Source organism: Hypanus sabinus, chromosome 10 (genome assembly GCF_030144855.1).
Source record: "Hypanus sabinus isolate sHypSab1 chromosome 10, sHypSab1.hap1, whole genome shotgun sequence".
Classification (NCBI taxonomy): Eukaryota; Metazoa; Chordata; class Chondrichthyes; order Myliobatiformes; family Dasyatidae; genus Hypanus; species Hypanus sabinus.
Genome location: NC_082715.1, coordinates 102,794,098 through 102,816,422, shown reverse-complemented (window position 1 = coordinate 102,816,422; position 22,325 = coordinate 102,794,098). Strand labels below are relative to the sequence as shown.

The window sequence follows — 22,325 nt, the reverse complement described above, 5'->3', positions numbered from 1 at the left end:
GTATGGTGAGTTGCATGTATGTGAAGGTACCATTGACTCTGAGGCGTATATTAGGATTTTAGAGAAACATATGTTGCCATCAAGGCGACATCTCTTCCCGGGACGTCCATGCTTATTTCAGCAGGACAATGCCAGACCACATTCTGCACGGGCTACAACAACGTGGCTTTGTAGACACAGAGTGCGTGTGCTTGACTGGCCTGCTGCCAGTCCAGATCTATCTCCTATTGAAAATGTATGGCGCATCATGAAGCGGAGAATCAGACAACGGAGACCACGGACTGTTGAGCAGCTGAAGTCTTATATCAAGCAAGAATGGACAAAATTTCCAATTGCAAATCTACTCCAATTAGTATCCTCAGTTCCAAAATGATTAAAAGGTGTTATTAAAAGGAAAGGTGATGTAACACAATGGTAAACATGCCTCTGTCCCAACTTTTGTTGAATGTGTTGCAGCCATCAAATTCTAAATGTGTGTATATTTACAAAATACAATTAAGTTGGTCAGTAAAACTATTGAAAATCTTTTCTTTGTACTTTTGTCAGTTAAATAAAGGTTGACGTGAATTAACATATCACAGATTTTTGTTTTTATTGCATTTTGGAAAATATCCCAACTTTTCTGGAAATGGGGTTTGTATTTTCAATCTATTTGACTTTGTCTTTTTTTTCTGTCATAGTGCCAAAATTAAATAATCATGCATGCATTATATTATGAGGTTTGAACTTATGCTTTATCCAGCAGCTGTTCAAGTTAAGTTTATTCATTAACATTTTAAGTAATTAAGGGAAGGCATAAGTAGATGATAGTGCGATTGCACTCTCTGCTTCCGTCTTTGATATCTGATATTGCCGCAGCAATATCAGTGCCATAGGACAAGGCAGTGCCATAGAACAAAGAACTACTCATTTCTATTCAGATATATTAATGGAATTAGGTTGCTGCACAAAATAGTTTAAATGGACAGTATGCACATGCAGATTTACCTGTAATAAATGTTATTATTTTGAACAAGGAAAAAAGAAGGCAAATATATGAAAGAAAATTACATTGTTAGTCACCCTTATATCACAAATGTAGTGTCAAAGCAGCTTGATGGCTGCTAATTGACCTCCTGCAATGGTTACAGTCGGTTAGTTTTGTCATTTGAAACCATCAGCCTGCAATTGAACACTTTAAGACAGCAGGGGAAAAAGAGAGTCAAAAATTCTTTACTCGCTGACCTCAATAATGTTGTAAATGACGGCCATCAAATTATATTCTCAATTTTATAAAATGATACAGCAAGAAACTGTTAGCAACTTTAAATGGGAACATTTTTTGAGGTTGCTGTTCCTATCATTTTCCTATGTCCCTCAGCAAGCAGCTTAGTTAATCAGTTTGACATAACCAGGTTAGTGCCTATCACTTTGCACGTTACGAGAAACAGCCTGTTCTCTATCATTATGTGTATTTCACATAATCCTGAAGGAATTTTTTTGTGCCATTGAGAAGGGATTGTTCATTGGTAATTGGATAAGAACCCTTTCTGGTAGAATACCAGGCTGACTGCAGTTAGGAGGGATTGCCACTAAATGCATATTGAGTATTTTTCTAACTATTTGAAAAACTTCATAACAAATGTTATTTTCTCAGGAGTTGGCTTGGATGCTGGCTTTACTGGAACTGCTCACATTATCTACTTTAAAGCACTTACAGACTAATTACTCCCTGATCATATTTTGGGTAGTTATATTATGAAATGTAACTATATTTCAAATGACTCAACACCAATTAGTAGAATAATAGGCGGCACCTTTCTTTTACTAAAATAAATAGCTCAAAAGCTCATGTCCCTTACAAATGTTTTGATTAAAATGAAGTCGTATGTAATACACAGAAGCAAATACAGTCTGGTTTTCTTTCAGCAATTGTACTGTAATCTGGAGGGGCAGCAAAAGCTTCTGCAAACTAAAAAGAAAGGAAGCCAAGGAACCCCCACATGGAAGACCCACAGGACTTAAATGAACAATCGGTGAGTGAATTACTATGTAAATCAATATTTTGCAATGATTATTTCATCTTGAGTAAAAAAAATTGAATTATTGCTGAGATATTAGCTGAATATGCAAGTTGATTTTTATTGTTTTCAAGAAACAAAAATGTTCTCTTCAGATGGGATTATAAAATAGTTTTCTATTAATAATTTTATATTTAGAGAAGTGAAATACTCCGTGTATAACTAGAAGTAAATAGAATATTTCAGCATGTAATACACTTTTTAAATAATGATGCTGGCAATTTCACAAAATCTTCATATTTGTTCTTGGTGCCGTTTCTTCATTAGTTAACCACACTAGATTTTTTTCAAGATAATGAATATATTGTGCAAGAACTTGTTGCCCTTTTGTAGTGAAAATAAAGAAATAAAATGAGTTTTAGCCAGATGATAAACATACATATTCATGAGTGCATCTTGCTATATGTTATGCAAATGTTTTTTTAAAAATGTGATCTTCTTTGGGTTAACATAAAAAGATTAGAAGTTTGAATCATTTAATTCCGTTTCAATGAGTTGAAATCAATTCTACATAAGAACAAATGAAAAACATGATTTTTAGTGCAATTTCAGTGGTTGTTTGTGGTTATATTTCTGATTTTTGTTTGCCTTAAGTTGGTACGTAACAATATTGATACGGTAACATTTTTACAAGGCTTGTAAATTACTTAATGAAGCATTTATTCCTTCTCTGCTTAAATAAGGCTGACACCATTCTTAATTGACTAGCTGTTCAGTCACAGAATTATCTCTCAGGTTTTCTTAATGGAAGTCTTGCAGAGATTCATTTATCAGGTACTCTTAAAGAGAGAGGAAGAGAGAAATATGAACTTAAAAAAAGGAAAACTAATGCAGCGTTTGAAATTAAATTAAGTCCTTTACCGATGTCGGAGACCTCCATTGCACATTAAGAGATGCATTCCTTAAGTAAAATATAAACTTAATATACATTTTAATCTTTTATGTAGAATTAGTTTTTTTTTGTTTTGGTTTATAGTACATCAGCTGTAGTAATACAACTCTCTTCTATATTTAAACTGGCCTGTTACTTAAACTATTGGATTAAGCAGATGTGTTCATATAATTTTAAAATACTTTCAGGATTAGTTAACCATTTGTAGCTATATTTCACTTAGCATTGTCACTGGAAACCACAGTCCACTGTTTGTTCAGAACCAATAACACTGTAAAGCTTTCCATGATACAGCTTGCAAACATTCAGCAATTTGCTAAGGAAGGATTTGCGTTGTCAAATGAGCGTTAATGTCTTGTAACCAGCTGCTTATATGACAGTTGATCTACTGTATGTTTCAATTCTATAGTCCCCACAAAAGCCAATAGAAGCACTTGTTGGCTTCACTATCTGAATACCAGTCATATATAATGTCTTCAGTTTCCTAACAATAATGCCACTGTCTTCTGTTCTTAAGCAGCTCCATAAGTTTTTTAAAAAAATTATATGGTGTTAACACCCCTTGTTGATCTTCTATTTGCACTCTTTATGATAATTAAGCAAACTTTTGTTTTCCATAATGGTGTAGTTAATGGCACTTTCCAAATTTCTTAATAGATTATTCATGTGTGAAGAGTTTAAGTTTTGATACAGTGCTGGTAGCATTTTTTCTTGATCATTTCACATTACATTATAAATGAAGATTGTTAAGGATGAATTACAGGCACCGATCCTGCATTGAGAAAGGAGATTAATCAGGTTCAGTCGTCATCAACACACACAAAATGTTGGTGGAACGCAGCAGGCCAGGCAGCATCTATAGGGAGAAGCGCTGTCGACATTTCGGGCTGAGACCCTTTGTCAGTCATCATCAATTTGTTAAGATGAATAATGTCTGATCAACCTAACTGAATTTGTTTAGAAGTAGCAAGAAGGCTTGATGGATACAATGCATTTAATGCAGTCCCCATACATTTTCAGATAGTTTGTGGTAAAGTTCAATATGGAGTGTGGCAAAATGGTAAAGTCTATGGAACACAATGCAAAGTAGTAAATTAGATCCAAAGTTTCCTTAGTGGCAGGAAACGTAGGTAATGATTGGCTGGTATTTTTGTGATGAAAGTCTTTTATCAGCTGGGTTCCAAATGACACTGTACTCAATCCATTGTTTTTTACTATATATTAATGATTTAGTGAAAGGTAGCAGGCATGAAACGTCTGGTACAAAAATTGACCTTGTGACTGACAGTGAGAAGAAAATCTTGAGACTAGATGGACATATAGATTCATAGATCGAAAGTTATACAGCAGCAAAACAAGTTTTTCAATGTATTGATGCTGACCAAGATGCCTGTCCTACTTACCTGTGTTTGGCTACATTCCTCAAAATCTTTCCTATCTGTACATTGTGCAAATGTGTTTTTTTAAATGATGTATTTGCAGTTGTCTCTAACACCTCCACTGGCAGCTCTTTTCATATACTCTTCGTGTCAAAAACTTTCCCCTAAGATCCCCTTATCCCCTTTCCCCACTTATCCAAACCAATATCCTACTGTGGGGAACAGAATGTGACTACCTACCCAATTTGTGCTCTTCTATATCATTGTCGATGGTTCCAGTGAAGGAAATACCAGCCAAAGCAATCTCCCTTTATAACTCAATCCTTCCTGTACAGGCCAGATCCCTTTGAATATTTTCTGCACTCTTTCTAATGCTATCTTATCCTTCCTGTAAAGTAGAAACCAAAAAGTAACAAAAAGAAACAAAAAGTAGAAACTGTAAAGTAGTTTTGTACATTTAGAGTGTACAAAACACTCTAAGTACAATCTTAACCAACTTTTTGTACAACTGTAACGTGACCTCCCAACTCTTCTACTCAATGCTACACCCAGTGTTGCAATTTCCAGGAAAGTATGTAGTTGTACCTCTAAGTCTCTCTATTCTACAGCACTCCCCAGGCCTCACCATCACTGTGTTTGGCATGGTCTGGTTTAACTTGCTAAAATACATAATTTTGCGCTTGTGTGAGTTAAATTCCATTAGTTATTCACTTGATTGCTTTCCAAGTTGATCATTATATTGTTGTATCTTTGATAGCTTTCTTCACTCTCCAGTATACTAGCAATTTGGTATCATCTGTATATAGCTAGTGAGGACAGAAGAGTGGATATGTAAGGAATAAAACAGTAGGTTATTGAGTAGTTTGGGGGTTTGGAATGTACATACAAAGATCCTTGAAGAAAGCAAGACAGGTAAGAAAGGTGATTCAAAAGACATAGAGGATGCTTTATTTTATTTGTGGGGACATGAAATATAAAAGCAGCAAGTTTATGCCAGAACTGTGACTAACTCCAGTTAGGGCTAGCGTTATACATTGTTCTTGCTAGTTCTGATGACTCCATTACAGTTAAAAAATATAATTGGTCTGGAGGATGTGTAGAGGAGATTTACCAAGATGTTGACATAAGAGCTAAATTTAATTTAAGAGGAAAGTTTGGATAACTTTTGTTTTCATTGGCACAGAGGTGAGACTTTATTGAGGTATTTAGAACTATGAGCACCTCAAGAGTGAATAGTGAGAACCTTTTTCCCATAGTAAAGGAGTGATACACCAAGGGCATGGATGCTAAGTTATTGATAAAAGGATTAAAAGGGAGAGGAAGAAAAAACTTTGACTCAAAATATAATGAGGTTCTAGGCTAAGGGGATCAGTGGGTATGGAGAGAAAGCAGGTACAGGGTTCTGAATTGGATGATCAGCCATGATCATACTGAATGGCGGTGCAGGCTCGAAGGGCCGAATGGTCTACTCCTGCACCTATTTTCTATGTTTCCATGTTTCTATCTCACAGCCTGATGGTGGTGGCAGAAACACTTGTCATACTTGTCTTTGGTGTATACACGATAAGCTGTGACCCTCAGGGCCCTGGACTCATTCTGAATGGTGAGATTATGTTGAGCACTTTTCTTTGGCAATACTCTTCATTAATTACTTGCTTTCCCATTCCTTAAAAAAAAAGCATCTTGAAATTGAGGTCAGCAGATTACATGGATGAGTAAGCCATTTATTATGAAAACTAAAAGGGTATCATATCCCAAGTGTAATGTTATAATAGCTGTGTTAGATTGGTGGTTCAACAATACAATAACATTCAAATATACCTGTAGAACTTCAAATTCATGAGAAAACTCTGCACAAACAAAAGAAAAAATATGCCCACTGAAAAACAACATTTCATTTGTAAACAATAAAGGCTGTGTTTTGCCTTTACTTTAATAAGGTTAACAATATTTTCAGGTCTTGAGACTTAAGCAATTTCAATGATAGATAATCATGAATGTTTTAAAGTGATATAGTGTGGGTTTGCTTTTTTTTAACCCAAAATTTGCTATCTTAGATTAAGGTTGCCTGTGACTAAACTTCTATTGCATCATTTGAAACTTGAAACCAAAATGCAGAATTAGAGGTTCAACTTCATGAGTTCCAAAATGTGACAGCTGAACAAGACTGAAGTATTTCTCTGTTGGACAACAAGTTCTATTAATTTTAATCACATGATCCTGCAGACATAATAGTAAAAGAAAAACATGATACACTGGTCTCCTTATAAAAGAACTATTGGTGTAATAGGCACACATCATTAGTTATGTTTACTCCAGTTGGAAATATATCAAATGTGGGAAAATCCCTCCTTATTATGTAGTGATCCAATGGGCAAATTTGCTTGCTATGCAACAACTGAAATGTTGTGAATTATTTATTTGTTTTCCATGAAGATGACTCTGACCTGTATTCAGGTAACAGTAATTTTAAGAAAAATTAATATCTAACTTTAGGTTTGGGATTTTAACAGAAACAAAAAAAATGCATAACAACATTTTCAGTTTTAACTAAATGGATTATGTTTTCTGTACTTTTTTTAAAAAGTCATTAAATGACAGTTATTTGAATAGGAAGGGTTCAAATGTGCAGCTTTGGTGCATTTTATTTATCAATAATCTATGTTTACAGAAAAGTTTTCATTGTTAGAAAAAATGCTTTTAGCACAATGGTGTAGATTTCCAAATACAGGTTCATTAAGAAAGAATGTAATTTCATCCCTTTGACTAGTCCTATATAAGTTCTGGAAATATTTAGGTCACAGAGCCATAGCAACAATCAATGGTAAGATAAATAGGACAGTACCCATGTTTCTGTTTATGTGGTCAATAGTCTTCACTGTCATGGGAAATTATATATAGTTTTTTTTTTGTTTTGGGTTTGTTTCTGTGTGGGAAAAAAATTTTGTGAAATTATGCCTCAGTTTTTCATCTTAAATACTTTGAACATGTGTTAACATTTTACCCAAAGCTGCTTTCAGTATATTAATATAACTGTTATATTTCCATTAATTAGGTTGATCTAAAATGTAGATATGACCACATTATCCATGTATTGAAGAAAGTGGATAATAAATCAAGTTAACCAGTGGTGTCACTTTATAGGTCTCCACTTGAGCTAATGTGCTGTTGAACTAGCGTAGAGCAGCATGAACTATCAACATGTACTCTATGTCTTCACCAGCATATTTAAAGGATTTATCAACTACTTACAATACTGGTTATATTGCGGGCTGATCTCCGGCTGTGTAACAGTTGTGGAAGTGTTTGGTGGTTTTCACACATTTCAAGTTTCAAAGATCCGCCGCTCTTGGTGGTAGGACAGGTGCTACTCTTCCAATTTGTGCTGGCACCAAGGCTTCAGTTGTTCTAAGTGATGGTTTCATTGTTAATACTTTGAGACCAGCATAATGAGAAGCATAAACACAAAATGAGCACAAAAGTGGAAGAGGATGAAGGAATAAAGACTTTTGTCTTATTCAGTGAGAAATTTTCCAACTTGAACTTTAGCAATGGCCAGTGTTTAATATGTCCCTTAAAAATTTCTATAGGTGTACATTGGAGAGTATTCTGACTGGCTACATCACAGACTGTTAAGGAGTTTCCAAAGGACACCACTCAAGAGACCGCACAACATTGTAGACTTAGCCAGCTCCACCACAGGAACAACCCACCCCACCGTCGAGATCATCTTCGAGAGGAAATGGTAGCATCCATCACTGAGGACTCTCACTATCCAGGACATGCCCTCTTTTCACGACTAAAATCAAGTCAGAGACACAGGAGCCTGAATACCTACACTAAACAATTCAGAACCAGCTTCTTCCCCTCTGCCATCAGATTTCTGAATGGTCCATGAACACATAAACTCCACCTCATTATGCTTTTTTTGGCACCAGTTAATTATTTTGTAACTTGTAGTACATTTTTATGCCTTGCTCTGTACTGTTACTGCAAAAACAACATACAATATTTCATGTCATTTAAGTCACTGATAATAATCTGATTCTGATCTGTGCATCAATTTGGAGGTCTTGTTACACCCAGAGCTTCAATCTCAGATCTGGGCACTGAAATAACATGACAGCGCTGAAGCATGGTAAAGATACTAGCAACATCTTCTACTTTATGTATGCTAACTCTTCTAAACATTACCAGTGCTCTCTATCCAAAGGGAACTGACTTAATTTTCATTCTGTTTTGCCAGAGATTATTAATCTGAAGGAATGCATGGGTTTGTTAGGATTGTATTTCTCTTTTCTCTCTGTGTCCTCCCCCGATTGTAGAATTATTTCTTAAAAGCTCTGTGCTTTCAGTGAAGGGGCAGCAGATGACCTCAGATGATTTTCTGTAGCAACTTTGAATTTCGGAGATCCAGCTCTGAACTAAACCATCCTGATGGCAGCTGTATGGACTGGTGAGATGAATAACTTCCAGAAGGGCACTGACAGAGTCGGGGCTGAAGGGGAGCAACAACTGTTGTCATCTCAGGGAAGGTCAGCAGAGTAGGCTAACTGGCATTGCCCTCAGAAAACTGTTCAGCAATCACACTAGACAACAGATTACTAGACTGCTGCAAGACCATTCAAGTGCCCTTGAATATTGTATTCGCAGCCAAGCTTGCATTGTCGCAAGCTAACCTTAAGTAACTGCATTCTGAGCTTCCATTGCAGTCCTCAGACTCCTGACAGAAGCTGCAATAAAGTCTCAAAGATATTTTACATCATGCTTGGGTCCACAAAGTTGTCAATGTCCCCAATTGTAGTTCCTTTCTGGAAGGGACGGGCTTCATGCAAAGTTCTTTATGCTGACTACAAACTCAGCAGCGGCTTTACCGATAAAAGCAAGTTTCAGCCCCTTATAGAGCTGGAACACACAGCCTCCACCTAGTTTCTGTTGCCACCTGTTGTGCAGCATCTTTTCCTCTAAGTGAAAACACCTGTCAATTAGTGCTGTGTAATTTGTTTTGGAAGCTCTGGTATTCATGTTTGAATGGCTGACTGTGTTTACAAGCTTTGAGATGTTCTCACGAGGTTTGCAGCAGCAGTGCTGTGGGTATGAGAGTTAGGCAAAAATTAAAGCTGGTTATAGTTATGAGTGATAGATTGCATGATTGACATTATTATATACTTTGAAGGATACAGTCATTGACAATAAAAACACTGATCTTGATCTTGTATTTGAAATCATTGAACCTTGGAAATTATCTAGGTCCTCAAGACTAAACTCCCAGCATTGACCTTTACAGCCGGAATTGGAACTGGAATTAGTTTACTGTTGTCCCGTTCATCAAGATACAGTGAAAAATTAGTCTTGCAAGTCATCCAAACAGTTAATTTCAAAACATAAGTATATTGAGGTAGTACAAGGGAAAAACAGTAACAATGCAGAACATAAGTTACTTTTACTGTTACAGGAGAGAGTGCAGAGCAGATGCAAGGGGCATGATGACATAGATTGTGAGGTCAAGAATTCATCTTTTATATATGAGGTCCCTTTAAGTGTCTTAAAACTGTGGGATAGAAACTGTCCTGGAACTTGATAGCATCTGTTTTCAAGCTTTTACATCTTCTGCCCAGTGGAAGGGAGAATGTCCAGTTGAGCAAAGATCTTTGATTATTTTGGCTACTTTACTGAAGCAGCAAACAATGTAGAAGAGGGGAGGCCAGTTTTCCTGATGTGCTGAGCAGTGTCCACAACTCTCTGCAGTTTCTTGTCTCCTAGGCTGAGTAATTGCCAAACCAAACTATGGTACATCTAGACAGAATACCTTTAATGATGGAGCTATACAAATTGGTGGGTGTTAATGACAACAAGCCAAATTTCCTTAGACTTCTGAGGAAGTTGAGCTGCTGTTAGTGATGTTTACCATTAGGAACTTGAAGATCTCAACCAAAGGGATTAGATGAAGCTTTGATTACTAATTTAATTAGTTCAAAGCCTGTTGAAAGCCCTATCCCATTGCTGGACTGTTCTATGTTCTGTTTCAGCCTCGGCTCCATTGATACTTATAGGGTCATGTGCTCTGTCCTCCCTTCATGAATTCAATGTCCAGCTCTTTTGTACTTCTGCCACTGAGGGAAAACTTGTTGTCATACCATACCGTAAGGTTCTCTATCTCCATCCTGTATTCTGTCTCATCATTATTCGAGATTCAACCTACTATATTGATGTTCTTTGTGAACTTGTAGATGGAGCTAGGCTAGAATTTTTCCACATATTCATGAATGTATAGGGAGTAAGGTAGGTTGCTGAGGATGCTGCCTTGTGTGGCACCAGTGTTGGTGATAATTGTGGCAGAGGTGTTGTTGCCAATCCTTACTGGTTGTGATCTGTTGTTCAGGTGGTTAAGGCTCATTTGCAATGGGAGTTGCTGAGTCCTAGGTCTAAGAATTTGGAGAGGAGATTGTTAGGAATTATTGTATTGAAGGAAGAGCTGTAGTCAATAAATAGGAGTCTGAACTAGGTGTCAGTGTAATTCATGAGAAGAGTGGGAGTTGGTACTGGTCATGGCTCAGTTTTGGTGGTAGGCAATTTGCAGTGGGTCAGAGTTGCTTGGGAGGCAGATTTGATGTGTGCCATGAGCAGCCTCTCAAAGCACTTCATTTTCAGATTAAGCCAAAGTATGACAACTCTTTGCAAGCTGCTCCTAACTTTCTTCTCCCCTTTTTCCTGTGATCATAGACTATCTTTCCTCCTTTGCAGAACACCTGTTCCATTCACAAAACACATGACCTTTTACAGATCCTAAGTAGCTTTACACAATGCACACAGGCTGACTAAGCTACAGTTTTGGAATCCTTGCTGATATATGTAACTACTAACTGATCCAGTTAGTGGTGGTCACATGTTAAGATCATAATAATGATTGTGAAGGATGAAGTTGCTTTGCTGCTTGCATTACATTGAATGGGCAAAGGGTAACAGTGCAATGTGATCCCTGGACCTTATTTCAAGGCCTAATCCAATTTAGCACCAATTATGCTCTTAAACATTTATGGTCTTATTTGATGGACTTGAGCCATTACAGTATTACTTTCTAAAAACATTAGTCTTGATTGAAAATGTTTATTAAAGTACGTAATAACTAATTCAAAATATTTTTATTGCATTCTGAGTTTTTGCTAGCTTTAACTCAAAAGTATGCACGCTGTGCTTCACGTGGATAAATGAAGTAAATCCATAGCAACACAGAAACAGGAGCAGGTCATTTAGTCCTTGGAAAAATAGCAGCCACTATTTTTTTTTGGAACGCCTGCATTAATAGTTGGTTTACATGCAGATATGAAGGTTATGTGAACTGCAATTTAGTCAATTCAAAGTGTTAGTAAATTGAAAGATAATTAAAAATATATATTCAGAACAAGTGATGTCATTATTCCTTTACACACTTATAAAGTAATTACAGATTTATCTCTCTGTCTTCAGGCTATTATGAATATTACTCTTCTGTGTCATATTGAGATGATGCACTTTCTAAACCAATTTCTAATGCATGCCAGTCCCCATATTTAGAGCAGAAATACGAAGTGCAGCTGCCTCGCTACTCTGCATTAACAGCGGTCTATAGGGAACACGTACAGAGGTGCTCTCATTGCTTCTGCTTAATTACTTGAAAAAATTAGCTTAGTATCAACTCCTTAAACACAGATTTAGCTGTCAAGTGAAAGAGCCTCATTGCTTGTTTACTCTTTTCACTATGAAAACTGTCTAATTTTCTTGTCGGTATCCCAGCATATTGTATTTATGTCACTTCAGTGATCATCAGATCAAAATCATCTCATTGACCTTGTTATAATTCTTTTTAACCGTGACTTGTTATGGCATTTAATGAACAAAGGAAAATAGCAATCTTAAGGGGTAGAGATTATAATTGTAACAGGAGCAAAGTATTCGGTTCATAAGAATTGTAGGTTGTATTACCGGGCATTTTATTCCATAGAGTAAATAGAAGTAATACCTTGCAATTTTATACTTTTAATGGTTGGAGTATTTGGAAAATCAGAGGCAGGAGGCACCCAGGGTAGAATCATATAATTAAGCAACAAATGAAATTGTATCACATATATTGACAACAGTGCTTACTTTGCCAACAGATAGAGAGGAAATATAATACCCTTTCTAAATTAAGATAACCCCCTCACAGCTAGTGCATTCAAGTGCTAATCCATTGTGTTGTGGCAAAAATCCATAGGTGGAGAGTTATACTTGTTGTCATACAAAAAAAAGTTTCATTTTGCACAGTAGATTGCTTTTTTTGTCATTGTATTTTTTTGCATATTTGACATTTTGTTTTGCATGTAAAGGAAATTGTCAAGTCAGAATTAGAATAGGAATCAGGTTTATTATCACTGGCATGTGACGTGTAATTTGTTAACTTAGCAGCAGCAGTTCAATGGAAAACATAATCTATCAGAGTAAAAAAATAATAATAATAAATAAATAAAATAATAAAGATAATAAATAAGTAAATCAATTACAGTATATGCATATTGAATAGATTGAAAAATGTGCAAAAAGCAGAAATACTGTATATTTAACACATGAGGTAATGTCCAAGGGTTCAATGTCCATTTAGGAATCGGATGGCAGAGAGGAAGAATCTGTTCCTGAATCACTGAGTGTGTGCCTTCAGGCTTCTGTACCTCCTACCTGATGTATCCAGTCTACCAGTGAGAGAAAGGCACAACCTGGGTGCTGGAAGTCCTCAATAATAGACGTTGCCTGAAGATGTCCTGGATACTTTGTAGTCTAGTACCCAAGATGGAGTTGACCAGATTTACAACCCTCTGCAGCTTCTCTCGGTCCTGTGCAGTAGCCAGTCATTTGCCAACTACCATTTTGTACAAAAGCTTTCATTTTCTTCTGTTCACAAAACAATGTTTTAGGAAATTACAATTAGGAAAGAAATAAGAGGGAAGGTAGTTTAGCACCTCTGCTGGTTATTTAGGAAATCAACTGATGCACAATCAACTTCAGAATCAGTTTTCTTATTCATGAGCATATGTTGTGAAAGAAGATGTTTTACAGCAGCAATGCAGTGCAAGTCATAAAAATTACTAAAAGTTACAAAAATAAGTGTGCAGAAGAGGAATAATGGACCGCTCAGATGTCTGATGGTAGGGGGGAAAAATTGTACATAAAAACATTGAGTGCGTGGCTTCAGGTTCATGCACCTCCTTCCCAATGGTAGAAACAAGAAGAGGGCATGTTCCAGGTAGTGAGGCCCCTCAGTGATGGATACAATCTTCTTGAGGCACTGCCTGTTGAAGATGTCCTCAATAATGAGGATTGTGCCCAAGTTGGAGCTAGATTTAAATTTGACATCACCAATTTTTCAGAAATTCTATAGCATTTGAAATCTGTAATGTTTATATAAAAGGAAAAGTGGTTGTGTATTAAATTTCTGTCATTAGAACTAGTGATTTGATAACTGCAATCTTAAAAACAATTTACCATCTTCTGGTAAAATTAAATTCATAATGTAGACTTGCAATGAAACAGTATATGAAAGTCTAATTTAATGTACTTTTCTAGAGGTAATTAATTTGCAGTCACAGAGTTATATACACAATACTTACCTTAGAACCTTTAATTCAGTACATTTCAAATGAAAAAATAATGGTGTGTTTTGTGACATCAGGTGAGAAGTCACAACTTATTAAAGTTATTTTAGTTTACATTCAGACATACAAAACACCAAGTGTTAGTTAAATGTTGGCAGTTTGTTGCAGTATTTAAAGACCAGAATGATCTCTAATTTTGACTCAAACCTTACTGGAAAAATACTTTATATTTTACTGCAGGGGCAAAGAAATAGCCTTGGAAATAGTGATTTCTTCCCACTGTTAAAAAAAAAAACTTTTTAGACTGAAACGAGTAATCAGTGAAGTGTAATTTCCTACATAAGCTGGAGCATGGCAAATGATTTAAGACTTTATTTCAAACCTTCAGTCAGGATTAGCATATGTGTTTATTCTATTTTGCCTTTTCATCAAAACTCCACTAGATTCCAGTCTGATTAAGATGGAATTGTGAATAATTAGTAATTGTCAGGCTTTTATCAAATCCATTAAATCTTTAGAAAGGCTATTTCTTGAGATGTAATTTAATTCAAGCATATAGTAAGAAATGGATTGAAGCTTTTATTTTTTCTATCATCAGTGACAAGAAACTGCCTGCTTTTCAATTAGTATTGTCATTTTTCTTATCTCATCACAGCAAAGCCTCACCTGTGAAATTTTACTTGGCTTTAATTTTTTTTATTTACCTGTGAAATATTGAATTACTTAGCTCCAAATAATAACTTCACAAGGTCAGCTTTATCAATTGAAGAAAGCTTTTGATTCTTTTGTTAATAAAATTATTAGTAAACATATAAAAATGATTTGGCAATCAGTAGGAATTTGTGCACTTCTAAATTATTGAAATTGAATGGTTTCACTTTTGAACTTGGGGCCTGTCTGCTGGAGGTAATTTCCCACTAGGTACAGGAGTTATTAGAACTATTTCTGTGCCACAGGATTGGATAAAAATCACTCAGGGTTCTCACTCTGTATTTTGTCTGCTGGCAAGCCCTTTGTCTCTTTATTGGATGCCAGTGGAATCTGACCTACCTCAATGTCTTCTCTGGTTCAACAGTTGATGCAAACATATTGTGTGAAGAGTGTGCAGAATGGGTAAATTGCTAGAGAGCATTTTCAAGAGCAAACAATAGAAAGTAATGAAAAATGCAGGAAAACTAAATCAGATGATTCAGTGGCAATAGATGGGTTAATATGCAAATGAGAGAGCTATTGCCTCTCAACTCTGGTAACCAGGATTTAATCCTCACATCCAGAGGTTACAATGACCACTTTGCATATTCTCAATATGACTGTGTCAGTTTCTCCCCAGTGCTCCGATTTCCTTCCACATTAAAAAGACATGCTGGTTGATAGATGAATTGACTATTACAAACTATACCAAGTGTAGTGCTTGATAGAAGATAAGGAGCATGTGAGAGAGAATTTTTTAATAGAAAACTAAATGAAAAAAAAGCTCTGACCATGGATTTTTTGACTTAATTGGCTGAATATTAAATCACCTGATTCTTGAATTCAGTAATCTAATAACTAATACTAACTTACACAGTTTAAGTTTGTATTATTTCTACTTATTCATTGTGATTCAGATTCTTTTAACATCATCAGTATTTTTTTCAATTTACATATAAACTGAACTCTGGTATTTCATCAGTGTCACAAATTTCCATCAGTGATTACAAGTCCATGTTGATGAAGCCATAATAAATCAAACATTTAAGTTGTCCTATAACATATAAAAATTAAATTAGATTTGTTTCCTTCATATTTGATTTATGTTAAAAGAGTGCCTTGTGATTTGATGTACAAAAGGAGTGCAACATCTCAGACATATACAATACAAATTAAGCTGGTAGGACTCCTCATTTATGTAACTGGTAATATTAGCAAATTTCATTCAGATAGTGTCATTATTGCATTTGGCCTTAGTACTATTGAGTTTAAGGAGTTATAAAAAAGAATTTGATTAAGAGCATATGAGTGTGTGTTTGTGCGTCAGAAGATACAGTACAAACGTATGTGTTCACCATCAAACACTTGTCCACATGTTAGCCAGGGAGTGGGTGAAGCTGTGGAATCCATTGCAACAGGCAGTTGTGGAGGCTAAATCCTGCGTCTTATGTGAACAGATATTAATTACACCTAATCCTTTATTGACCTATATGAGTCATTATTATAAATGCTCACAAAGCTAATGACAACAATGCTTAATCTGTTGAGAAAGGGGAAAAGTTCATCTCCTTTCCATTAGTTACAGTGCATGGCACATAGCAAGGATGCATGAATTGTCATGCAGTTTCCCACTTTTGCTCATTAGCTATTAGTTTACAGCTCGAAGCAAAATATTGATTCCCAGAAGATTTCTGGACATGTATTGTGTAGAGTATGCTTATTTAGAATCAGATGACAGCTGTAAGATCCTGCATTTACCTCACTCGCTGCTCCTCACCACCACTAATCACCCACTCCCTACCACCCTCAACATTTACAATGATGTTTCGCCTTGCTGCCCGAAAAGTTCATTGATTGGAGAAAGTGTGTGAGAGGATGTGGCACTGCTGAGTATTTCACCATAATTTATGATGTCACTGTGGATATTCTTCTGCTAGACGCAAATGACCTTTAGCTTTAATTTGAATAGTCCTCGATATTTTTAAATAGAAATAAACAATGTACTGTTCTTGTTCTCGGGTAGACATTGAACATGTAAATCAACTGTTTGCTTTTGAATATTTCTTCAGATGTGTGACTAAGTCAAGGTGGGCTTTGCAAATTAATAAGCTGACTCACTCTTACTCATTAGAGCAAACTACTTCCATGAAACTAGAGGCATGACGCCAAAGTGAAAACTGGACACTGCTACAAAATAGGTCTGGAAAGCTTTGGTACATTGAGTGGCAGGAGCTGATATATAGCAGCAAATATTTATGTTACACAATTGCTCTCATAATGTGTTCCCATCCAAAAGTGAGAGATCTATAATCACTCCTTTAACCATGCTAAGACCACTGAAGAGTTTTGTAAACATCAGTTCTGATATACAGTCACTTTTTAATGTAATAGCCTGAAGCAGCAGAATGGAGAAAACATGTTGTTACGTCACATACTCTTATGAGTAAGAGGCTGGAATAAATCAGCCATAAGATGTAGGAGCAGAATTGGGCTGTTTGGCCCATCAAGTCTGTATTGCCATTCAATCATGTGTGATTTATTATTCCTCTCAACCCAATAAAAGTTTATTGTCATGGGCCGTACATATATACAACCAAACAAAACAACATTTCTCTGAGCCACGGTGCACCCATAAAACATATATCACACACAGTCCATGAAACAAAATATTGCCACAAATAAGTTAATAAAATATAATTCACAGTGTATGTAGTGCACAGCACAGGTAATCAGCTCGCTGTCTTCGTACCAAGACCTCAGTGGTGGCAGGGTGTTCATTAGTCTCACTGCCTGAGGAAAGAAGCTGTTACCCAATCTAGCAGCCCTAGTCCTGAAGCTCCTTTACCTGCCTCCTGACAGTATTGTGTCAAAAAGATTGTGGGATGGATGGTAGGGATTCTCAGCCATGCATCAAGCCCCTCGTATACAACACTCCCGATCCCCAGTAATCCCCTTGGCAGTTTTTACTGTCCTCTGTAGGGTCTTGCTATTCCAATGCTTTGCCATTTCCATACCACACAATGACTTACCCAGACAGGACACTTTCTGTGGTGTTCCTGTAGAACGTTGTCAGAATGGGGGCAGGGAGCCTTGTACACCTCAATCTCCTCAGAAAGTCTAGACACTGTTGTGCCTTCTTGACCAATGAGGAGATGTTGTGGGTCTAGGTTAGGTCATCAGCTTAGGCACACCAAGGAACATCGTGCTCTTCACACTCTCCACGGTAGAGCCAATGAAGAGTTGTCGACTTGTGCCTTTCTGAAGTCCACAATCATCTGTTTTGTCGTATCCACTTGAGAATCAGGTTGTTGTTCTCACACCATTTGACAAGCCACTCTACCTCCTGTCTGTATGCTGGCTCATTATTCTTGCTGATGATGCCAATCACTGATATCATCAGCGAACTTGACCTGGATCTGGCAGTGCAGTTGTGAGTCAGCAACATGAGCAGCAGTGAGATGAGCACACATCTCTGGAGGGCACCAGTGCTCAGCATGATTGGAGCTTGAGATACTGCTGCCAACTCAGACTGACAGGGGTCTTTCCATCCAGCAGTCCAAGATTTACAGAGGGGGTTGCTGAGTACCTGTGAGGTCTGGTAGCCCACCACCCTCTGAGGGATATCCGTACTAAACACTGGTTATTGTTGAACGAGGCATGCGAGGCATTGTTTCCTCAGTGGGACCGGATGGAGTTGAGGATCGAGGCTATGGCATCATCGGTGCATTGGTTTAAGCAGTTGACAAACTGGAAAGGGTCTAGAAAAGGCTGGAAGATGGGATTTTATATGATCCATTAATAACTGCTCAAAGCACTTCATGGTTGTTGAGGTTAGTGCCACTGGGCACTGATCATTTAGGCCATTTACCATCACTCTCTTGAGCATTGGAATGATGCTGGCTGCCTTGAAGCCTGCTGCGATTGTAGACTGTTGCAAAGTGATTTTAAAGATGTCTGTTAAGACTTTTGTTAGCTGGGCTGCATAGTCCCTCAGCACCTGACCAGGTGTATTGTCTGGCCCCACAGCTTTGCGTGGGTTTACCTTGGCTAGGATCCTCCTCATCTCAGCTACAGCCAGACAGGGTGCCTGTTCCTCAGGAGGAGAGAGCGCTTTCTTCAATATCACATCATTCACTTGTCAAATCATGCATAAACAGCATTTAGTCTATCACGAAGGGAAGCATCGTTGTGAGTGATGTCATTGGCGTGTGGGGTGAACTTGTATTCTGTTATGGTTTGTAAACCTTGCCACGTGTTCCTGATGTGACAAAGGTGTCTGCAGATTTTCTGTGAGTATTCTTGCTTTCCCTTCCCAATGGTACATGAGAGTGTGGTTCTTCCTATCCCTCAAACTGAAGCAGCAGCCTGATCCCAAAAGAATGCACGATTGTCTGCAGTCAGCCATGGTCTTTGATTTGCCCTGGCAGTGGACTGTTTAATCACAATAACATCCTCAATGCATTTCTGTATGTAGCCAGTCACCAAACTGTTGATGTGATGGTCGAAGGTAGCCAGCTCCCTGAATATGTCCTAGTCAGTGCTTTCGAAACAGTTCTGCATCACTGAGGTGGTCTGGACAGGTCCTGAACTCCCTGTAAATTGGTTTGACTCATTTAACCAGTGGTCTGTATGCAGGGATTAGCAAAATGGTGATGTAGTCTGAATATCAGAAATGAGGACAGAAGGCAGCCTTGTAGTTTCCAGGAATGTTGGTAAAGATCAGGTCCAGTATATTCTACTGCCTTCTCCCATAACCTTTGACATCCCTACTAATCAAGAGCCTAATCATCCTCCGCTTCCAATATACCCAATGTCTTGGCCTCCACAGCCATCTGTGGCAATGAATTCCACAGATTCACCACCCTCTGGCTAAAGGAGTTTCTCCTCAGCTTTGTTCTAAAGGGGCACCCTTCTTTCTGAGGCTTTACCTTCTGGTCCTAGACTCCACCTCTCCATGTCTACTCTATTTAGACCTTTCAATACTCGATAGGTTTCAATGAAATTTTGTGTAAGGTACTGACTACTCCATATTTCTTGTCAAAGAAAGTTTTGATTCCTGTACTGTATGTGTATTTTCTACAACAATAGTTAATGCAGGAAATATGGAGAAATATAAGGGATAAGGAGAGGTTATTAAACATGTGCAGTTAGTTTATTCAATTCTTTAATTATACCTGTATGTTTGTACATTTTTTGCATATATTTCATTACTTTCTGCTTATTTGAAAGAGCTATTTAGCAATTCTCTTCATTTACAGATTTTTGCAAATCAAGGTTTTACTGCGTTGTACTAATATTCTAGAAAAATATCATTAGCATTGTATTTTCACCTTGAAAAAGATCTCTCTTTTTGATTTAATTTTAAATCATGCTGCATCTTCCCTATTCTTTATTGTATCTTCTGGAATCCACTTGCAATCACATAATTCATTAACATACTCTTGTAAGTGGCTTGCGAAGACTAAGTGATTTATGCATGCACTTTTATTTTTGTTTGCACAAGACATACATCTTTACTCCACAGAAAATAACTGTAACCCCAACACCACCCTTCTGAATGTCAAATTTGTTTGGTGGTGTTAACACATAAATGCTATCATCTAGTCTGAATTATTTCTTTCCATAATTTCATCCATATTTCCACTTCTGCCTCAGTTATCTTTATTGAACTCCCCTTCAAGATCCACCTGACCTAAATATTCCACAATTTCTATGGATTAATATTTCAACATGGGTATAATCTGTTGTGCAGTGTGGTAACAGAACATTTGCTAAATTATATCTTGTTCAATTTGAGCACCCTTTTTCTTCAGTACTTCGCACTTCAGCAACATATATATTGCAGTTTCTATTACATGACTGATTGCTGAATGATTCTCTTTCACCTTTTTTCAGTGATTGATGTAATGACATCAGTAGTGTTTCAAAATCTGTTGAAAATCTAACATAGCATAATGTCCCAGAACAACCTAATTCATGCAATACTTGCAGATTTCCCTGCCTTTACCAGTGTTTGTATGTTTTATTCTACCTTTTGTTTGATTACTTGCAATTAATTCACATCTGACTTTAACTGAACAAACTTTTTCTGTACAGCTGCAAGTTTGCATTTTTTGACTTATAGTTCTTTGTGCACTTCCAAAATACAAAAACTTTCTTTATCAATATTCCTGCCGATTAGTACATCATCTTGATTGCAAAGACAATAATCTATACCATGTAGGATCTTGTTCATAATAGATTGATAGATATTCAGTAAAGGGCTAAAGACCCTTTATGTGTATTGATTGTTAAATATTGCTGACGCTCCCTATCTACATTCACCTGAGAACATTTATGTGACATATATAATCCAGTAAAATCTTTGACTTTTGCCGACTCAGTGCTATAAAATAAGTAAATGGGTGTTACTTGTTTTCAACTGCTTGGTTCGAAGTATTCACCATATAGTTGAAGAGGCTTGCCCACCTTACCCTGTACAACAATTGATGGTGCCGAGTTAACATGGCTTCTTTTCACTGGAACTCCATCTAGCTCCAATTTATTTAACTGTACACCCTGCAACGAATATGCCTCAGGTCAAGGCTTATATCATATTTATATTACAAACAGATTAGCCATGATCTTAATAAAAAGCTGAACAAGTGTGAGGAGCTGAGCATACTATTCTTACTACTAATTCATAGTAACACACACAAGACACTGGAGGAACTCAGCAGGCCAGGCAGCATCTATCGAAAAGAGTAAACAGTCGATGTTTTGGGTCGAAACCCTTCTTCACCCAGCTCAATATGAATGCAGTCATTACAACCTATGATACACGTGTGGTATAATTAAATATTTCTCCATAATTACTGAAAACTGCAGCTCAGTACCAAGGCTGATCATTGTAACAAGCTAAACATTTCATTTTGAAGTCTTAAATTCCTTCCTGGCCTGAATAAGTTTTCAAGTTCTCTGTAGTTCTTTGTGAGGGTTGAATTTACATACGTGTATTTCTCCATAATTATGAAATAAGATGCCACATTGTTACACTTCAGTGCACTGACCATTTAGCTCAAAGGCATTCTCCTTGTTGCCATTGTTGTCAGTGCAGTAAATTCTATATAGGCCTAATTCTGCATATTCTTCTTATTGGCTTAACACTGTGTGTACTTCTTCTCTGTGGCCTTGGACTGTAAAAAACTTGCCCCCCCCCCCCCCGAAGAAATCACACCACTGGCTTTGTTTGAGTTCCCTAACTCAGCTTTGGATGTCCATGCTAGATATGTCTCCTTTTTTGCCAATTAAGACCTTTAACTCTTACAGTCTTTGCACTTCTCATGCCCTTGGGTACCTGCTCAAGGGTTCAGCTTTCACAATTGCTTCCATGACAATAAATTTCGATTGACTTTATTCATGAATTAGGTCACAAATAAACGTATGCATTGTGCGGGCCGTGGAAATACCGAAGTTGCAATGCTAAACTGGATCCTTTAATTCTACCTGATTCCTGATTCCTACTTGCAAAATTATAATTGATTTAGAATTAAAGTGACTAGTTTCACACTATAAAATGACTATTTTCATATTTATTCACCAATCATGACATCTATTCCTTTCCATGTTACTGAAAATTTTGTTGTATTGAAACCCACTTCATTTAGCTTTCAATGGTTTCTAGGTAATGTTTTCTGCAGTCTAACCACTACAAATTTCC

At 36.9% G+C, this 22,325-nt stretch overlaps 1 protein-coding gene across 6 annotated transcripts in view; it reads left to right on the top strand.

Moving 5' to 3' along the window:
• The window catches only part of eya4 (EYA transcriptional coactivator and phosphatase 4), a 419,225-nt gene that overhangs the window by 24,572 nt on the left and 372,328 nt on the right, over window positions 1-22,325 (top strand). For all 6 annotated transcript variants that reach the window (XM_059982433.1, XM_059982435.1, XM_059982432.1 and 3 more), the window contains exon 2: window positions 1,909-2,015. In XM_059982433.1, coding sequence (XP_059838416.1) covers window positions 1,983-2,015 — 33 coding nt within the window. In that variant the 5' untranslated portion in view covers window positions 1,909-1,982. The remainder of the gene's footprint in view (window positions 1-1,908; window positions 2,016-22,325) is intronic.